Genomic DNA, 16,828 nt, shown 5'->3' with positions numbered 1-16,828 from the left:
GGTCTCGACTCTGCTTTCCCACTCTCCCCCCACCCCTGCTCCACCATAACCCTTGTCCCACTTGTCTATCAAAATCTATCTAGCTCATGTTATTATAATAAGCCATACAGTGCGTTGTATTTAAATTTAGAAGGCCAAATATTGCTGATGTGGGGCATCTTGCACTGTGCACAGCTAGACTTTACCCTGCTTATTCAGATGGATGTAAAAGAAAATTATAAAGGAGGGCAGTCTCCTAGTGTCCTTTATTTATGCTTCAAGAAACACCTGCAACAGATCCCTACTCATTCATCTCATTTTGTGCCGTGGGGCCTTGCCAGGTACAAAATTGGCTTCTGCGTTTGCCTACATAACAAGTGACTGCCCTAACAGTGGCCAGCAAATCCTGCACCATCTCAGCCCACTATCTTCATCTGCAGCAAATGCCATGTAAGAGCAGGGTTCCTGACCACACCACGCAATGTTTAACACAGAGTTGGCACAAACCATCATCTCACGAGATGGAAGGCTGTCAAAAGTAAGTTACTGTCCTTCAATAATGATGCTTTGGCTGTGCGGTGGTTTGGTTACCAAAGGATATGAAAGATGCTAGATCAATATACACTTTTTCTTTACTGGATTGTTAATGCTTAGCGTATCCCAGATGTCATTGTCCTGGTAAAATTGTTTGTCATGTGAACAGAAGCATAATGTGGTGGAGGAGCCCACACACAAGGCCTGCAAACTGAACTGTACAGTGAAGAAAAATGTATCCCTTGTGTAACATAATAGATACTCTGTCACTTGAACTTTCCCACCACTGTTAAAATACCACCTAAACCCCTTTGATTTTTGTGATATTCCCATATCCTATCAATTATCTTATTCCCTCATTCTGTACATTATCTATTCATAGCAAATATATCAATAACTGTAAAGAGAAAATTCTATAATCCTTCAGTGCTATAATCAGAAAAAATATTGCAACATGTTCTACTTGTTACTTGAAATTCAGTGCAAAATGCAGTTAGCTGGCTTTAATAAAGCCAAATTGGTAATTCATAATTATATTTCTTTTAAGTAATCAATACCTGTGTAGGAGTTAACTGTTGTAGGTGACGGCCAGATCTTGACTAGTGATCTGGTTGTAACAGTTTACAGCCTTTTCGAGTGTTTTTGCCCAATTATGTTTCTGTTGTATTACATAATTACAATAAGTGCTATAGTCATTAGAAAGAAATTATGATCTCTCTGTGGTTCTCTTCTTTCTCCTTTTATCAACATCCTGGGGTTACCATTGACCAGAAACTCAACTGGACTAGCCATATAAATACTGTGGCTACAAGAGCATGTCAAAGGCTGAGGAATCCTGCGATAAGTAACTCACCTCCTGACTCCCAAAAGCCTGTCCACCATCTACAAGGCACAAGTTTTTTTTTATTCACTCGTGGGATGTGGGCATCGCTGGCTAGCATTTATTGCCCCTCCCTAATTGCCCTTATTCAGAGGGCATTATTTATTTTTTTAAAGAGTCAACCACATTGCTCAGCCACATTGAAATACTATCCACTCGCCTGGATGAATGCAGATCCAACAACACACAAGAAGCTTGACACTGTCTGGGAAAAAGCAGCCTGCCTGATTGGCACCCCATCCGCAAACAGTCACTCCCTCCACTGCTGATGCACAGTGGCAGCAGTGTGTACCATCTAGAAGATGCACTGCAGGAACTCACCAAGTTTCTTTAGACAGCACCTTCCAAACCCATGGACCACTATCATCTATAAGGACAAGGGCAGCAAACACATGGGAACATCACCATCTGGAAGTTCCCCTCCAAGCCACTCACCATCCTGACTTGGAAATATATCGCCGTACCTTCACTGTCGCTGGGTCAAAATCCTGGAACTCCCTCCCTAATAGCACTGTGGGTGCACCCACACCACATGGACTGCGGTGGTTCAAGAAGACAACTCACCACCACCTTCTCAAGCGCAATTAGGGATGGGCAGTAAATGCTGGCCTAGCCAGCGATGCCCACGTCCTATGAATAGATTTTATAAAATCCGGTGAACGAATAAATACATTTTTTAAATTCCATTGAGGGAGCCGGGCTTGCAACCTGCAAATCTTATTGCACCCTGTGAATAGTCAACCTTGCTGTCGGTCATTTAAAAAAGTACAGAAGTTGTTAGTACAGGTGCATGTTTTTTTGCTATAACTTGCGAGCTTCAGTCTCCTCTGGTGATGTTTCTGGAAACCCGCGTGATCTTGAAGGTCCGGGTTCTCGCATAGACTTAAGCCTCCAAAGGCAAACATTGTTACAAGTGCTCCCATCGCAAAATACCATATGGTACAGGTCAGTTTCATTTATTCTCTTGTAACTTGTGTCGTGTTTTTGAAATTGCTAATTTGGTAGTTTTCATTCTTGGTTGCTATGTTTTGGTTAGAAAGTTCCATCTAAGTTCAGCTCTGATGCACTGTTATTTAATTAATATGAAATTTGAATCCCAGCTGCATTTACTTGGGGAAATGTGACTGAGTAGTTGTAAGCGCGATGCAGAAACTTTGCTTATGATTTTGCGGATAGTTAGATGTGACACAGGAAGCACAACACAGCAGCTGGGAAATCGGTCCAGTCGTAGTATTATTATATTAAAATGCACTCTAAATAACAATTATCTCGTTTCTAGCACTCAATCTTCATTCTTATTATCTTAGGAAGAAACGTTAGCACTTCGAAAAGAAGGAATCGGTGTGGTTTTGGACTCCGAGTTACCTCATTTGATTGGTATTGATGATGACTTGCTTAGTACAGGAATTATTTTGTACCATCTTAAGGTGAGGATGATTTGTGGAACCTTGACACTATCATTTTGATAATTTCTGAGCAGATCAAATACAGCATTCTTTTTTTAAAAAAAGGGTAGAATAAATCATTTTATTTTGCTACAATGCAACTTAAAATATTGCAGAAGGAATATCCTTTTGCATTACCTGGGCAAGATTGACAGGTTCATGCTCTGAGAAGCCCAAGAGCAAATGTCTAAATGTCTTTTTCCAGAACTGCGATTTGATCAAGAAGTACATTAACCTGAAAAGAAACCGAGGGGATTCAGGAACTCCTCGAGGCAAAATATGCAAACATTAGTTTTATTGATTTGAAATACAGATACAGGAAGAATTTCATGTATTCAGAAGGAGGAAGTAGTTTTCTTCGTTTCATTGTGAATGTGCCAGTGAAGAAGCACATGTTTCTGGAACTTTGTTTTTAAAACAAGTGTAATAAATGTAGTTTGCTTAATTCGCAAGCTATTAAAGAAATTGCAGGCAATACGAATAACTTTGGATAATACATAAAACCACCACAAAAATATGAGTTTTATTATGCACTCTTGGTTCAGTTTAGATCAGTTTGATCTACTTTAATTGTGAATGTAATTAACTACATTTATTGTAAATAGGTAATGTATCATAAGTATTGATTTTATATTTCTTGCTTTTAGTAAACTTTGGTTGCACCAGGTCTGGAAGTTTGGAATGGTCTGATGTTTTGTTACAGTTATCACCTCAATCATTCGCTTGATTTTTATTTTTTTTTTAGTAGCAACTGACCTTTCTTTCTCTAATAGGAGGGCAAGACCTATGTTGGACGTGAAGATGCCACTACTGAGCAAGACATAGGTTAGTTAATCTATTCCTCTTGATGCCTTGGAGTTCCAACATCTCAGGAATTCCTACCACCTCCTCTTCCTTATCAATATACTGCCATTTGGTACATTAACATGCTGCCCTTTGCTGACATCATTCAAAAGAATAATATCAGGTTCCATGTACGCTGATAACACCTGGGTGTATTGCACCACCTCCCTCGAGCCCTCCACTGTTTGTGATTTGTCACACTGTTCATCCGTCATCCAGTCTTAATGAACAGAAATTTACCCCAACTAAATATTAGGAACACTGAAATCAATGTCTTCAGTCCCTGCCACAAACTCCATTCCCTTATCACTGACTCAAAATCCCTCACCCTGGCAACTGTCTGAGACTGAAACAGACTGTTCACAAACTTGGTGTTGTATTTGACCCTGAGATGAGCTTCTGACCACACATGGGCTCCATTGTTAATCTGCCTATTTCCACCATAATATCACCTAACTCCATGCCTGCCTCAGCTCATATGCTGCTAAAATACTCACCCATGCCTTTGTTACCTCTACACTTGACTATTCCAACGCTCTCTGGATCAGCCTCTGAACTTCCATTCTACGTAAACCCTGCTGCCCATGACTTAACTTGCACCGTGTAGCATTGACCCATTACCTGTGAGCTCACCAACCTACATTAGCTTCTGGTGTGGCAATGTCTCCAATTAAAAATTCTTATTCTTGCTTTCAAATCCCTCCAAAACATTGTCTCCTTAATCCCAACCTCACCATTGTCCATCTTTGTAATCTCCTCCAGCTCTACAGCCATCCAAGATCTTTTGTACTTCTCCATTTTTGGCTTTTTGGACATCTCCAACTTTAAATGCTTCACAGTTTGTGGCCATGCCTTCAGCTGTCTGGACCATAAGCTCTGGAATGCCATTTTGATTCTATGCACCTCCACCTCCCTCCTCTCCTCTCTCTCCTCTACTCTCTCCTCTCTCCTCCCTCTCCTCTCCTCTCTCTTTCTTCTCTCCTCTCTCTCCCCTCTCTCTCTCTCCTCTCTCTCTCCCCTCTCCTCTCTTCCACACACACACACACTCCCAGCTCAGTGTCAAATATTGATTGATGCTCCTATTAAGTGGTTTGGCATGTTTTACTACGTTAAAGGTGCTGTATAAACGCAAGGTGTTTTTGTAGCCTGTTGCACATACACGTGCACGCTGACGACCTCCAACTCTACCACTCCACCACTTCTCACCAGTTTTCCACTGCCTCTGTGGATTTAAACTGCTTGTCTCGCATCCACTCATGGATGAAGAATAATTCCTTTTAACTAAACATTCATCCCTTGTCTTGGCCACACTCTGGCTGAACCAGACCGTTCATAACCTCAGCATTCTATTCAATCTTAAGTTGAGCTTCCATCATGTCCTTCCATAACCTCTCCATCATAAACGTTGCCACTTGCATTGTCTGCTTCCACCCTTACCTCAGCCCATCTGCTGCTGAAACTCTCATCTTTGCATTTGTCACCTTCAGATTCACTTGTTCAAAGGCTACTTATCTGACTTTTCATTTTCCACCGTTTGTAAATGTCAGTTCATCCAAACACCTATCCTTGCTTGCCCACACCCCTGTCTTTTCTGACATTTTCTTATTTTTTCAAGGGTTATGGGCCTCGCTGGGTAGGCCAGCATTTATCGCCCCTCCATAATTGCCATTGAGAAGGTGATAATGAACTGCCTCCTTGAACATCTGCAGCCCATGTGGTGCAGACACATCCACAGTGCTGTTAGGAAGGGAGTTCCAGGATTTTGACCCAGCAAATGAAGGAACAGCAATATAATTCAAAGTTAGGATAGTGTGTGACTTGGAGAGGAACTTGCAGGTGATGGTGTTCCCATGTATCTGCTGCCCTGGTCCTTCTAGGTGGTAGTGTTCACAGGTTTGGAAAGTGCTGCTGAAGAAACCTTGGTGTGTTGCTGCAGTGCATCTTGTAGATGGTACACACTGCTGCAACTGTGCATCGATGGTGGAGGGAGTGAATGTTTAAGGTGGTAAATGGGGTGCCAATCAAGAGAGCTGCCTTGTCCTGGATGGGATCAAGCTTCTTGAGTGTTGCTGGAGCTGCACTCATCCGGGTAAATGGAGAGTATTCCATCACACTCCTGACTTGTGCCTTACAGATGATGGACAGGCTTTGGAGAGTTACTCACTACAGAATTCCCAGCCCCTCACCTGCTCTCGTAGTCACAGTATTTAAATGGCTGGTCCAGTTCAGTTTCTGATCAATGGTAACCCCCAGGATGTTGTTAGTAAGGGATCCCGCGATGGTTATGTCATTGAATGTCAAGGGGAGATCGTTGGATTCTTTCTTGTTGGAGATGGTCATTACCTGGCACTTGTGTGGCATGAATGTTACTTGCCACCTCTCAGCCCAAGCCTGGATATTGTCCAGGTCTTGCTGCATATGGACATGGACAGCTTCAGTATCTGGGGAGTAGCGAATAGTGCTGAACATTGTGCAATCATCAGTGAACATCCCCACTTCTGACCTTATGATAGAGGGGAGGTCATTGATGAAGCAGCTGAAAATGGTTGGGCCTGGGACACTATCCTGAGGAACTCCTGCAGTCCTGGTTCAATGAAGAATGCAGAAGGGCATGCCAGGAGCAACACCAGAGATACCTAAAAATGTCCTGGGACTGAGATGAGTGGCTTCCAACAACCACAGCCATCTTTCTTTGTGCTAGGTATGACTCCAACCATTGGATGGATTTGCCCCCTATTCCTATTGACTCTAGTTTTGCTAGGGTTCCTTGATGCCACACTCGATCACATGGTGCCTTGATGTCAAGGGTAGTCACTCTCACCTCACCCCTGGAGTTCGTTTCTTTTGTCCATGTTTGGACCAAGACTTTAATGAGGTCAGGGGCTAAGTTGCCCTGGTGGAACAAAACTGAGTATCAGTGAGCAGATTATTGCTGAGTAACTGCTGCTTGATAGCACTGTCGATGACACCTTCCATCACTTTGCTGATGATTGAGAGTAGACTGATGGGGTGTTAGTTAGCCAGGTTGGATTTGTCCTGCATTTTGTGGACAGGACAAAGTGAGCAATTTTCCGCATTGTCGAGTAGATGTCAATGTTGTAGCTGTAAGGGAGCAGTGTGACTAGGGGTGCGGCTTGTTCTGGAGCACAGCTTTTCGGTACTATTACCGGAATATTATCAGGGCCCATAGCCTTTGCACTGTCCAGTGCCTCCAGCCATTCTTGATATCACATAGAGTGAATCGAATTGGTTGAAGACTGGCACCTGCGATGCTTGTGGCCTCAGGAGCAGGCCGAGATGGATCATCCATTTAGCCCTCCTGGCTGAAGATTGTAGCAAATGCTTCAGCCTTATCTTTTGTACTGATGCACTGGGCTCCCCCATCATTGAGGATGGGGATATTTGTGGAACTGCCTCCTCCAGTTGATTGTTTAATTGTCCACCACCATTCATGATTAGATGTGGCAGGACTGCAGAGCTTGGATCTGATCCATTGGTTGTGGGATGGCTTAGTTTTGTCTATTGCATTCTGCTTCCTCTGTTTGAAATGCAAATAGTCCTGTGTAGATTCACCAGGTTGATACCTTGTTTTTAGGTATGTCTAGTGCCGCTCCTGGCATGCCCTTCTACATTCTTCATTGACCCAGTGTTGATCCCCCAGCTTGAAGGTAATGGTTGAGTGGTTAAACGGGGCCATGGGGTTACAGATTGTGGTTGTATACAATTTTGTTACTGCTGATGGCCTACAGCACCTCATGGATGCCCGGTTTTGAGTTGCTAGATTTGTTCAAAATCTATCCCATTCAGCATAGTGGTAGTGCCACACAACACGATGGATGGTATCCTCAATGTGAAGACGTTGATCTCCACAAGAGCTGTGTGGTGGTCACTCCTACCAATACTGTCATGGACAGATGCATCTGTGACAGGTAGATTGGTCAGGACAAAGTCATGTAGATTTTTTCTTTCTTGTTGGTTTCCTCACCGTCTGCTGCAGACCCAGACTAGCAGCTGTGTCCTTTAGGACTCAGCCAACTCGGGTAGTAGAGATGCTACCAAGCCATTCTTGGTGATGGACATTGAAGTTCCCCACGCAGAGTACACTCTGTGCACTTGCCACCCTCAGTGCTTCTTCCCATGGAAGAGTACTGATTCATCAGCTGAGGTGGGGTGGGGGGTGGTAACCAGCCGGGGGTTTCCTTGCTATGCTTGACCTGATGCCATGAGATTACATGGGCTCCAGAGTCGAGAATTGGCACCCAATCCCTCAGTGCCTGAAATCTAAAATGCTTAACCTGTATTAGAGCCCTCCCTATCTCTGTAACCCTCTCCACTGCTGCAGCCGTGAACTCCGCATTGCTCCAACATTCCTCCATCCCTTCACTTCACTGACTGCTGGGTCTTCAGCCATGCTTAGCCATCCAATGTTCTGGAATTCTCTCCAAAACCTGGTGTTTATTTCCACCTATTTCTCCTGTTCCAAGACCCTTTTTAAAAACCCACTTCTTGAGCCAAGCTTTCTGTCATCCCTAATATTGTTTATTTGCTTTGCCATTCACCTTTTCCTGTGGGACAATTTGCAATGTTAAAAGTGCAGTCTAAATGCAAGTTGTTGATAAGAATATTTCATTTGTATTTTGTTTGTTTTGAGTCTCTCGTGCATGCTAAATATTGTTCTCCTGAGGTGTTGTGAAAGACTTATTCCTGTACTATTTATCCTGGTGTATTCCTGTACTATTTATCCTGGTGTATTCCTGTACTATTTATCCTGGTGTATTCCTGTACTATTTATCCACTACGATGTCAGTTATGGCAGGTTTGTTTTTCTGAAATTACATTATAAATTGGGGACCTAATCTGTCTAAATTTGATTCATTTGTGGCCATTTCATTGCTGATCATATAACTTGTCCTTGGATAAAATTAAAATACTATTCAGAAATAAACAGAATGTCTTGGACCAAATTGTATTTGCTCTGAAAGTGATGAGAGCTACGTTGAAGAAAAAGTTAGTGAAACTTAATCTTTGTATTTACCATTTTGTCTTGCAGTTCTCCATGGCCTTGACCTAGAAAGTGAACATTGTATCTTTGAAAACCTCAATAATAAAGTAACCGTAATACCGCTGAATGGTGCACAATGCTCAGTCAATGGAAATCCCATTGAAGAAGCTACTCAACTAAACCAAGGTAACCAGCTTTGAAGAAGTATGCTTACTTAATAACTACACCAAGCAGACCAGCAATCAACAACGTTGATGTTGCTAGTAAGGCCAGCATTTGTTGTCCACTTGTTGCCTAATTGCCCTCGAACTGAGTGGCTTGCGAGACTGTTTCAGAGGGCTGTTAAGTGTCAACCACTGTGCTGTGGCCCTGGAGTCACATGTAGGCCAGACCAGGTATGATGGCAGATTTCTTTCCCTGAAGGACATTTGTGAACCAGATGGGTTTTTGCAACAATCAGTGATAGTTGTCATGGCCACTATCACAGATTAGGTTTATATTCAAATTCTACCAGCTGCCTTGGTGAGATTTGAATTCTTGTCCCCATAGCAATAATCTGAGCTTCTGGTTTACTAGTCCAGTGATATTACCACTATGCTGCCATCTCCCTCGAACCGACGCAGCAACATAAAAGCCAGAGGAAATTGTATAGTGCTCTGGCTAGACCAATCTTCAGTACCATGTTACTTAAGACTAAGGGAGTAAGTCAAGTGCTGGAAGATCTTTAGGGGAGACGCACCACAGCTGATCCCTAATGTCAGGAGTCTGAGTTCTGAGCAAAGACTAGAAAAATGGGGGCTTATAAAAGTCTGTAAGACAGTAAATGACATGGAAAATGTAATTCCTTTAAAATGACATCAAACAAAATTGAGGGAACAGGTTAAGGCAAGATAGGATCAAAATAGTAAAAGTTAAATTTAGGGCTGTAACAGAAAGTTACCCTAAACCTAAAATGTTCAGTGGAGTTCAGGATAGTTATGGAGGTAAAAACTCGGGCATCACTTAAGAACCAAAATTCAGGGCAGCTTTGGTCTTATTGGGTGGATGAGCAAAGATGGGCTGAATGGTCTTTCTTATCAGTAATTAACTTGTGGCATAGACCAGTCCAAAGGTATTATAGTAGATATGAACGAAAAGTGCACAATGCACATCACCATTTGTGACTCCTCAGATGCTGATGCAGTCCATGTCCAAATGCAGCAAGACCTGGACAATCTCCAAGCTTAAGCTGACAAGTGGCAAGTAACATTCGTGCCACACAAGTGTCAGGCAATGACCATCTCCAACAAAAGATAATCCAACCATTGCCCCTTGATGTTCAATGGCATAACCGTCACTGAATCCCCCACAATCAACATCCTGGGGATTACCATTGACCAGAAACTGAACTGGACTAGCCATATAAATACTGGCTAAAAGAACAGGTCTGAGGCTAGGAATCGTGCGACGAATAACTCACCTCAATCCCCAAAGCCTGTCCACCATCTACAAGACACAAGTCGGGAATGTGATGGAATACTCTCCACTTGCCTGGATGAGTGCAGCTCCCACAACATTCAAGAAGCTTGACACCATCCAGACAAAGCAGCCCTCTTGATTGGCACCACATCCACAAACATTCACTCCCTTCACCACCAATGCACAGTTGTAGCAGTGTGTACCATCTACAAGATGCCCTGCAGGAACTCACCAAGGCTCCTTTGACAGCATTTTCCAAACCCACGATCACTACCATCTAGAAGGACAAGGGCAGCAGATAGATGAGAACACCACCACCTGGAAGTTCCCCTCCAAGCCACTCACCACCCTGACTTGGAAACATATCGCTGTTCCTTCACTGTCACTGGGTCAAAATCCTGGAATTTTCTTCCGAACGGCACTGTGGGTGTACCTACACCACATGGACTGTAGCAGTTCAAGAAGGCAGCTCACCACCACCTTTTCAAGGGCAACAATTTGAGATGCGGTCTCACCAATGCCTTGTATAACTGAAGCATAACATCTTTACTTTTATGTTCAATTCCTCTCATAATAAACGATAGCGTTCCACTTGATTACACGCTGTACCTGCATACCAACTTTTTGAGACTCATGAGCAAGAACACCTAGATCCTTCTATACTTTGGAATTCTGCAGTTGTTCTCCATTTAAGTAATACTGTACTCTTTTATTCTTCCTGCCAAACTGAACATCTTCACACTTACCTGCATTATAGCCCTTCTGCCAGATTTTTGCCCACTCACTCAACTTATCTATATCTATCTGCAAACGCCTTATGTCATCTTCACAACATACTTTCCTACCTACCTTTGTGTCATCTGCAAATTTAACTGCCATGCCTTTGCAGCCCCCCCCCCCCCCCCCCCCCCCTCATGTTTTGCTTTTCCTCTATTCTATGCTACAACTATTAAAACATCAAGCCTGAGTGAAGTTTTGCAATAAATAATTAATACTCTTTAACATTTAAGGTGATACATTTCCCTTTCCATAGCTTTCCCCAGTGCTTCTAAAACTGTTATTTATCCTGTGCTTTCTTTGTTGGCCCATCCACCTCAACCCTGTTCAAACTACAACTCATTCAAAACATTAATGTTCACCTACCATGGCCTATTCCCTAATCCTGCCAGCTTTACTGCCTAATGTTTTTCCTAGAGGATTGATTTGAGGATCATTCTCCTGCCTCAAATCCCGCCATGGCCTCTCTGCGCCCAGATTTCCTCCAGCTGCATGTCCTGCATGCACCCTCCACTTCTCCGATACAGGCTGACTCATGAACTACTCTTTTTGATTCCATCATTGGTGCCCACCTTCAGGAACTTCCTACCCTATCCTTGTCTTATCACCTCCCTTCCTGCTTTCGAGGACCTCTTTAAAGACTTTCTTTTTTTGATTACTACCTTCTTTCCCTTTCTTGGCTACTCTATGTTCTCTATCATTTAGTGTGCTCGAAGACATTTCCCTGTATGTGAGGGCACTAGAGAACTAAGAGTCCTTTTTAATGAGGTAGAAAGGCTTATGATCATACAGTACTTCATCATTGTCAGAAGTCTCAAAGCCCTTCACTTGTAATTGACTATTTTAGAGTGCAGTGACTACTATGTCAGCAAATGAGGCAGTATTTTGTGACTATCAATGAAACAAATTGCCACCTTTTTTCTGAAAATTGTTTATTGTCCAGGATATTGGAAAAATTCTGTGCTCATCCTTGAATAGTGCTATGGGATTTTTAACATCCATTTCAGCCACTAGCATGGAGCTTCAATTTGCTGTCATCTGAAGCCTGCGCCTGCAAAAATTACAGCATTCTCTCAATACTGCACATGAATGTCAGCCTAAATTACGCTGCGGTCCCAGGGAAGATCAATACCTTGATCTACATGGCATGTTTGTAGTGAGTTTCACTGAGTTTTAATCCACCATTTTCCTCAGATGAGATCTGGTTCCTCAATACATTCTTTTGGGAGGACCCTTTGTCAATGCAGCTCCAGCGGCAGTGACAATGGCAGCATTATTAACAAACGCAATAGACGATTTACTGGAATTTAAACTACAGGAGGAGGAGAAAGAAAACTGATAAGGAAAACGATAAGTTGTGGCTTAAAAAAATTAGCCATGTGTAAAATTAATTATATTTATCGGAATGTTAAATATTCTGGATGAGATAAATTCAAAGTGATTAAATTTAACTAAGACTCGTCATTTTGTGTAGAATTTCATTCATGGTGACGTAGCTGAAAATCATCTTTTAATGTTTCTAATGGGTATAATTTGGGTATAACTCCACTTCCGTTGGGCTGCAAATGGGCAGTTGTCGAACAGCTGTCCGCTATACACCCCGCTAGAAGTCCTTTTCTATTGATTTCAAGTTGAATTTTACCCCCTCCCTACCTTAGTACTTATTTTCTAAATACTTTGTATCATCTTTTTGTAGTATTGTAGCCGATGCCCTTGAAGCTATGTTATATTGATACTCGAGCAGAATTATCATTAAAATAGCAGGTTTTGTTTTGCTACAGGCATTATTAACTCCTTTCCCTTTGAAGGAAATGCCACAACAGCAGGCCAGATATATGTGGCGTATAATGGTTTATGTGAACACTGAGCTATGCACCTACATGCAATCATTAATTTTTCTCTTTTTTCAAAAGTATACTTTATTCATAAAATTTGTAAAAGTGCATTTCAAAATATTTCAAATTGAATGTTACAGAAAGTGCAGCAAAATTCAACTTTTCTCCATTTTGCATGTTCCACTGAGCTGCCTCAATACAGTTGCAATACCCTTGATATTTACAATGCACATTCTATGTAAGGCATATAGCCAAGGGCTTCTACACAGTTTCCAGCTCCTCAGTGTACAATGGCTGAAAGGACTTAGACAGTGACCTTTCCTTGTTGTGCTCTGCGGCAGCAGCCCCAAACTTTAGTGCATCCCTTAGCATATAGTCCCAGACCTTGGAATGTGCCCATCTGCAGCAGCGGGTCGAAGACAACTCTTTACACTGGAAGACCAGCAAGTCATGAAATGCTTCCTTTAGAGGTTCTCTCTACTATTTTTTCCAAAGAGTTGAAGTTGCTCTTCAGGACTTCCTGCAATTTGCACCATAACACAAAGATAAATGTACTATATCGGTATGCTTCATAATGAATGAGGCTACTGCAGATTTCACTGCTTCCTGCCTTTCAGATATTATGCAGAACTCCTGCGTGTAACATTAGCCACTTATGCTACATTGGTATATACTAACACCACACTGCTGCAGACTCTTCAAACTTTCCACTGTGGTATTCTCAAGGGAGCCAAGAAAAATCATGTAGTCAGTTGAGTTTGCATGATGGCCTGCGCCCCTGATATTGACATAAGCGTTGCAGGACTAGCTCTGAATACTATCTCCCTGGCCTCTCTGAAAGTTCCCATCGTTGCATCTTATGGCTGTAATGCTCCTACTTTCATCATGATATTATTCCTATTCTTGGAGAGATGTTGAACAATGACGTTGAGAATGGCAAATGCAGGTCCTGAGATCCTCTTCCCCATGTGCTGCTATTACCTCTTCTAACTTGTGCACCTTTTACCTGCAACGATATCTGATGGCATGCAATGAGTGGTTAAGCACATATCACTACTTTCATATTGACATGGTAGTGCTTGCTGCTTTTAAGGATTTAACTACTGGAAAGGAGTGCTGTTTCACATGCCATTATATTAAGCACACATGCCATTGTATTTGCAATATTGCCATTTGTAGGACGTCAATCACCAACAGTACTGGGACAGGTAAAACACTGGTATCTTTTCTTTATAGTGCTGTTTATCTGTTCTAGTCCTTGCTCAGCTGTTGAATATTAGCTTTACCTACATACCATAAGAAGAAACCATATTACTAAAGATAAGCAGACATTTATATTTTTCTGTTCATGTGTTCAGTATTTTTTAGCTTTGTTGCCTTTCAGCATGCCCTTTCCATGACCCCTTTCCCCATGTTTACCTGTGGGCCTTTGTGTCTGTGATACCTGCTGAATCACAGAAAATATGACTATTGATCTCTTATCTCCACTGAACTAACTAATCAAGATACTTCATTCCACACCCTCTGCTTAATGACAAGACTGTTGAGAGAAATGATTCCTAAATGAGCATCTCTTGACATCCAAAAAGATTCAAAGGCACATATTGTAGGCTGGAAGCGATATGTCTTTGGTGCACTGAAAGTGAAGTCAAGCATTCCAAATTTAATGTCTATATTATTTTACCTTTCCTCGAGTTTCAAATTGCTGCCACCTAAATGCTTAATCAACCTCAATCAATCTTGATCAGAGTTGAATGTAGCAGACATTTCAGCTTGCTCTCCCTTCCAAGTCACGCACCGTTTTGACTAGTCTGATCTCTAGTTTTCCACCTTGAAGCCACATTCTTCTAAACTTTGTTTCAGCATATTATGTAATGAATGCCAGGTTCTTGGTATGCCCAATTACAATTTGGGAAGCAAAATAGTTGGATAGAGACCCTGTCAGAATTTTGTATTTACCACATTTCTTTGAAAGCAGATTATCATTGTCTTTGTATCCATGGCACTTTCAAGGAAGTGCAATTAAATGTAACAATAACTAAACCCATTTCTAACCAATCCCTTGCTAGATTTCATTATGGAACGTGTTATGCTCCTAATTGGCAGATCAATAACTAGTCAAAGTCCATTTGTCCAGATGCAAGGCGTAGCTTTGGTGACTTTACTAAATCCTACCTATTTTTGCTGGGATCTCTTAAAGATTATGTGTTTTAGGATCAATTCCTTAAATTGCCTTGTATAAAGTTGAGTGTTGCTATGTTTCAGCTAAGATGGCCAGGCCAACCTGTGAAAACATGTGTTTTTCTATTATTTGAAACTAAAATCAACTATGATTATTTTGGCTTTAGTCTTAAAATTCTGTCATCCCAAAGTTCAATTAATGAGCAGTTACGTTTGAATTAATTGATTGTGTTTAGAAGCCTGCTGCAGCTATTCACAGTATGGATGATTGGTGTACGCAAACAAAAGATTGTCCTGTTCTCATACAGTTGTTGTGGTAAAACATTGCTAACCATCTTTCAAAAACAATCTTTAATTGATCGGATTATTTGCCAGTGTGACCAAGGTTATCCTCAATGTTAATTTCTTTTTATGTTGGCTTTGCTGGATACATGGTAGTCTTTTTTAAAAATTCGCGCTGTGAATAGTTCTGAGCTAGCATACACATGCAGATGTGGATTAAACACATTACAGCCACATGAAAGGAATTCTTTTGACAAAGTCAGTGGATTTCTTTGTTTAATTTCATTGTTGTATTAATTGGGGTGAAAGTTAATCCAGAAAGGTTAAATGTTTTGCTTCTCTCCCAGGAACCTTTAGGTTGTTTGGTGATCCCATGAGCATGGTACAATCCAGCGGGTCGATGACATACATTGCCATATCTCAAGAGCAGATTGCCTCCTTAAGTACTAAACTTAATAGAACTAACAGGATTTCTAAGCAACATTTGCATGGCCCAAATGTACCAATAAAGTCTTAGATTTTGTGACTTAATTGGCAATGTTGTGAATAAAATGGAGAGCTTTAAGTGCCCCTTTTTTCAAGAGATGCTACATTATACACCAGCTTTAAATACTGGGAAGGAAAGCTGCTGGTAATAGTACTTTGAAACATTTTCAACTCCTTTTGTAATTTGAAAGTACTTGTGTACTTAATAAGAATATTTTGATGTAAGATTAGAAGATAACTTTCTCAAACAGTTTTCAACAATTTGTCATCTTTTTGTTTGAGGTTAATTCCTAGCTTTTTAAGGAAAAAAGCTACGTGTTTGTTGCTGTCCTTTGCAGTACTTTGGAATGCCTTCAGAATAATATATAAGATGTGAACCACGAGTGATGGTACAGTACTTGTATTCCAAATGTTGCATTCAATGTTGCATATTCTTTCCTAATAAATCTGTTCCTTGTTAAAACGAGAACACAGCATAGCCAATAAACATTGCATTATGATTGCGGTATGTTTTCATTTAAGCAGCAATGGATGCTACCAAATAAGTGGGGCTGGAGGATTGAAGACTGATGGGTTGGTTTTGACCGTCAGTGCTGTCAGGTTGAAATATTTACTCAATCTGAAAACTTGTCACCTGCCCTTCACACAACTTGAGGAAACCTGTTATTTGTACTTTTCTGAAACAAAGGGCAAATGTTGTGGTTTTCCGTAAGAAAAGAAAACATTTGGTTTTGTTGTTACTTTGTCATGATCAAAGTCATTTAGTAAATGCAGTTTACTTAGCTATGTTCACTGGCAGAATTTCTCTTAGGTATTTTGATAAATCTTAGGAAATGGACAACTTTTTTTTCCCCTTCTCTTAAAGGAGCTGTCATACTCCTGGGGAGAACCAACATGTTCAGGTTTAATCATCCAAAGGAAGCTGCTAAACTCAGGGAAAAAAGGAAGGTATGTTATGTAGTTTGGATCTTAAAAGCAAATTTTACATGAATTGAAAAAATAAATGTTAAACGTTTAATTAGTAAATAAATTTTTAGACTTTTTTTAAAAGTTGTTTTTTAAAAAGTGTAGATAATCTAAAAGAGCCACCATACAGTTATACTGCTTAATTATTTACCTTTGCTTA

General features: G+C 41.2%; 1 protein-coding gene across 2 annotated transcripts in view; it reads left to right on the top strand.

Moving 5' to 3' along the window:
- Nucleotides 1–16,828, top strand: part of kif16ba (kinesin family member 16Ba) — a 126,479-nt gene that overhangs the window by 52,195 nt on the left and 57,456 nt on the right. For both annotated transcript variants that reach the window (XM_078556474.1, XM_078556475.1), the window contains exons 13-16: nt 2,701–2,820; nt 3,612–3,663; nt 8,732–8,869; nt 16,568–16,650. In XM_078556474.1, the coding sequence (XP_078412600.1) occupies nt 2,701–2,820; nt 3,612–3,663; nt 8,732–8,869; nt 16,568–16,650 (393 nt within the window). The remainder of the gene's footprint in view (nt 1–2,700; nt 2,821–3,611; nt 3,664–8,731; nt 8,870–16,567; nt 16,651–16,828) is intronic.

Source organism: Cetorhinus maximus, chromosome 14 (assembly GCF_964194155.1).
Source record: "Cetorhinus maximus chromosome 14, sCetMax3.hap1.1, whole genome shotgun sequence".
Classification (NCBI taxonomy): domain Eukaryota; kingdom Metazoa; phylum Chordata; class Chondrichthyes; order Lamniformes; family Cetorhinidae; genus Cetorhinus; species Cetorhinus maximus.
This window is presented reverse-complemented; position numbering and strand designations above follow the sequence as displayed.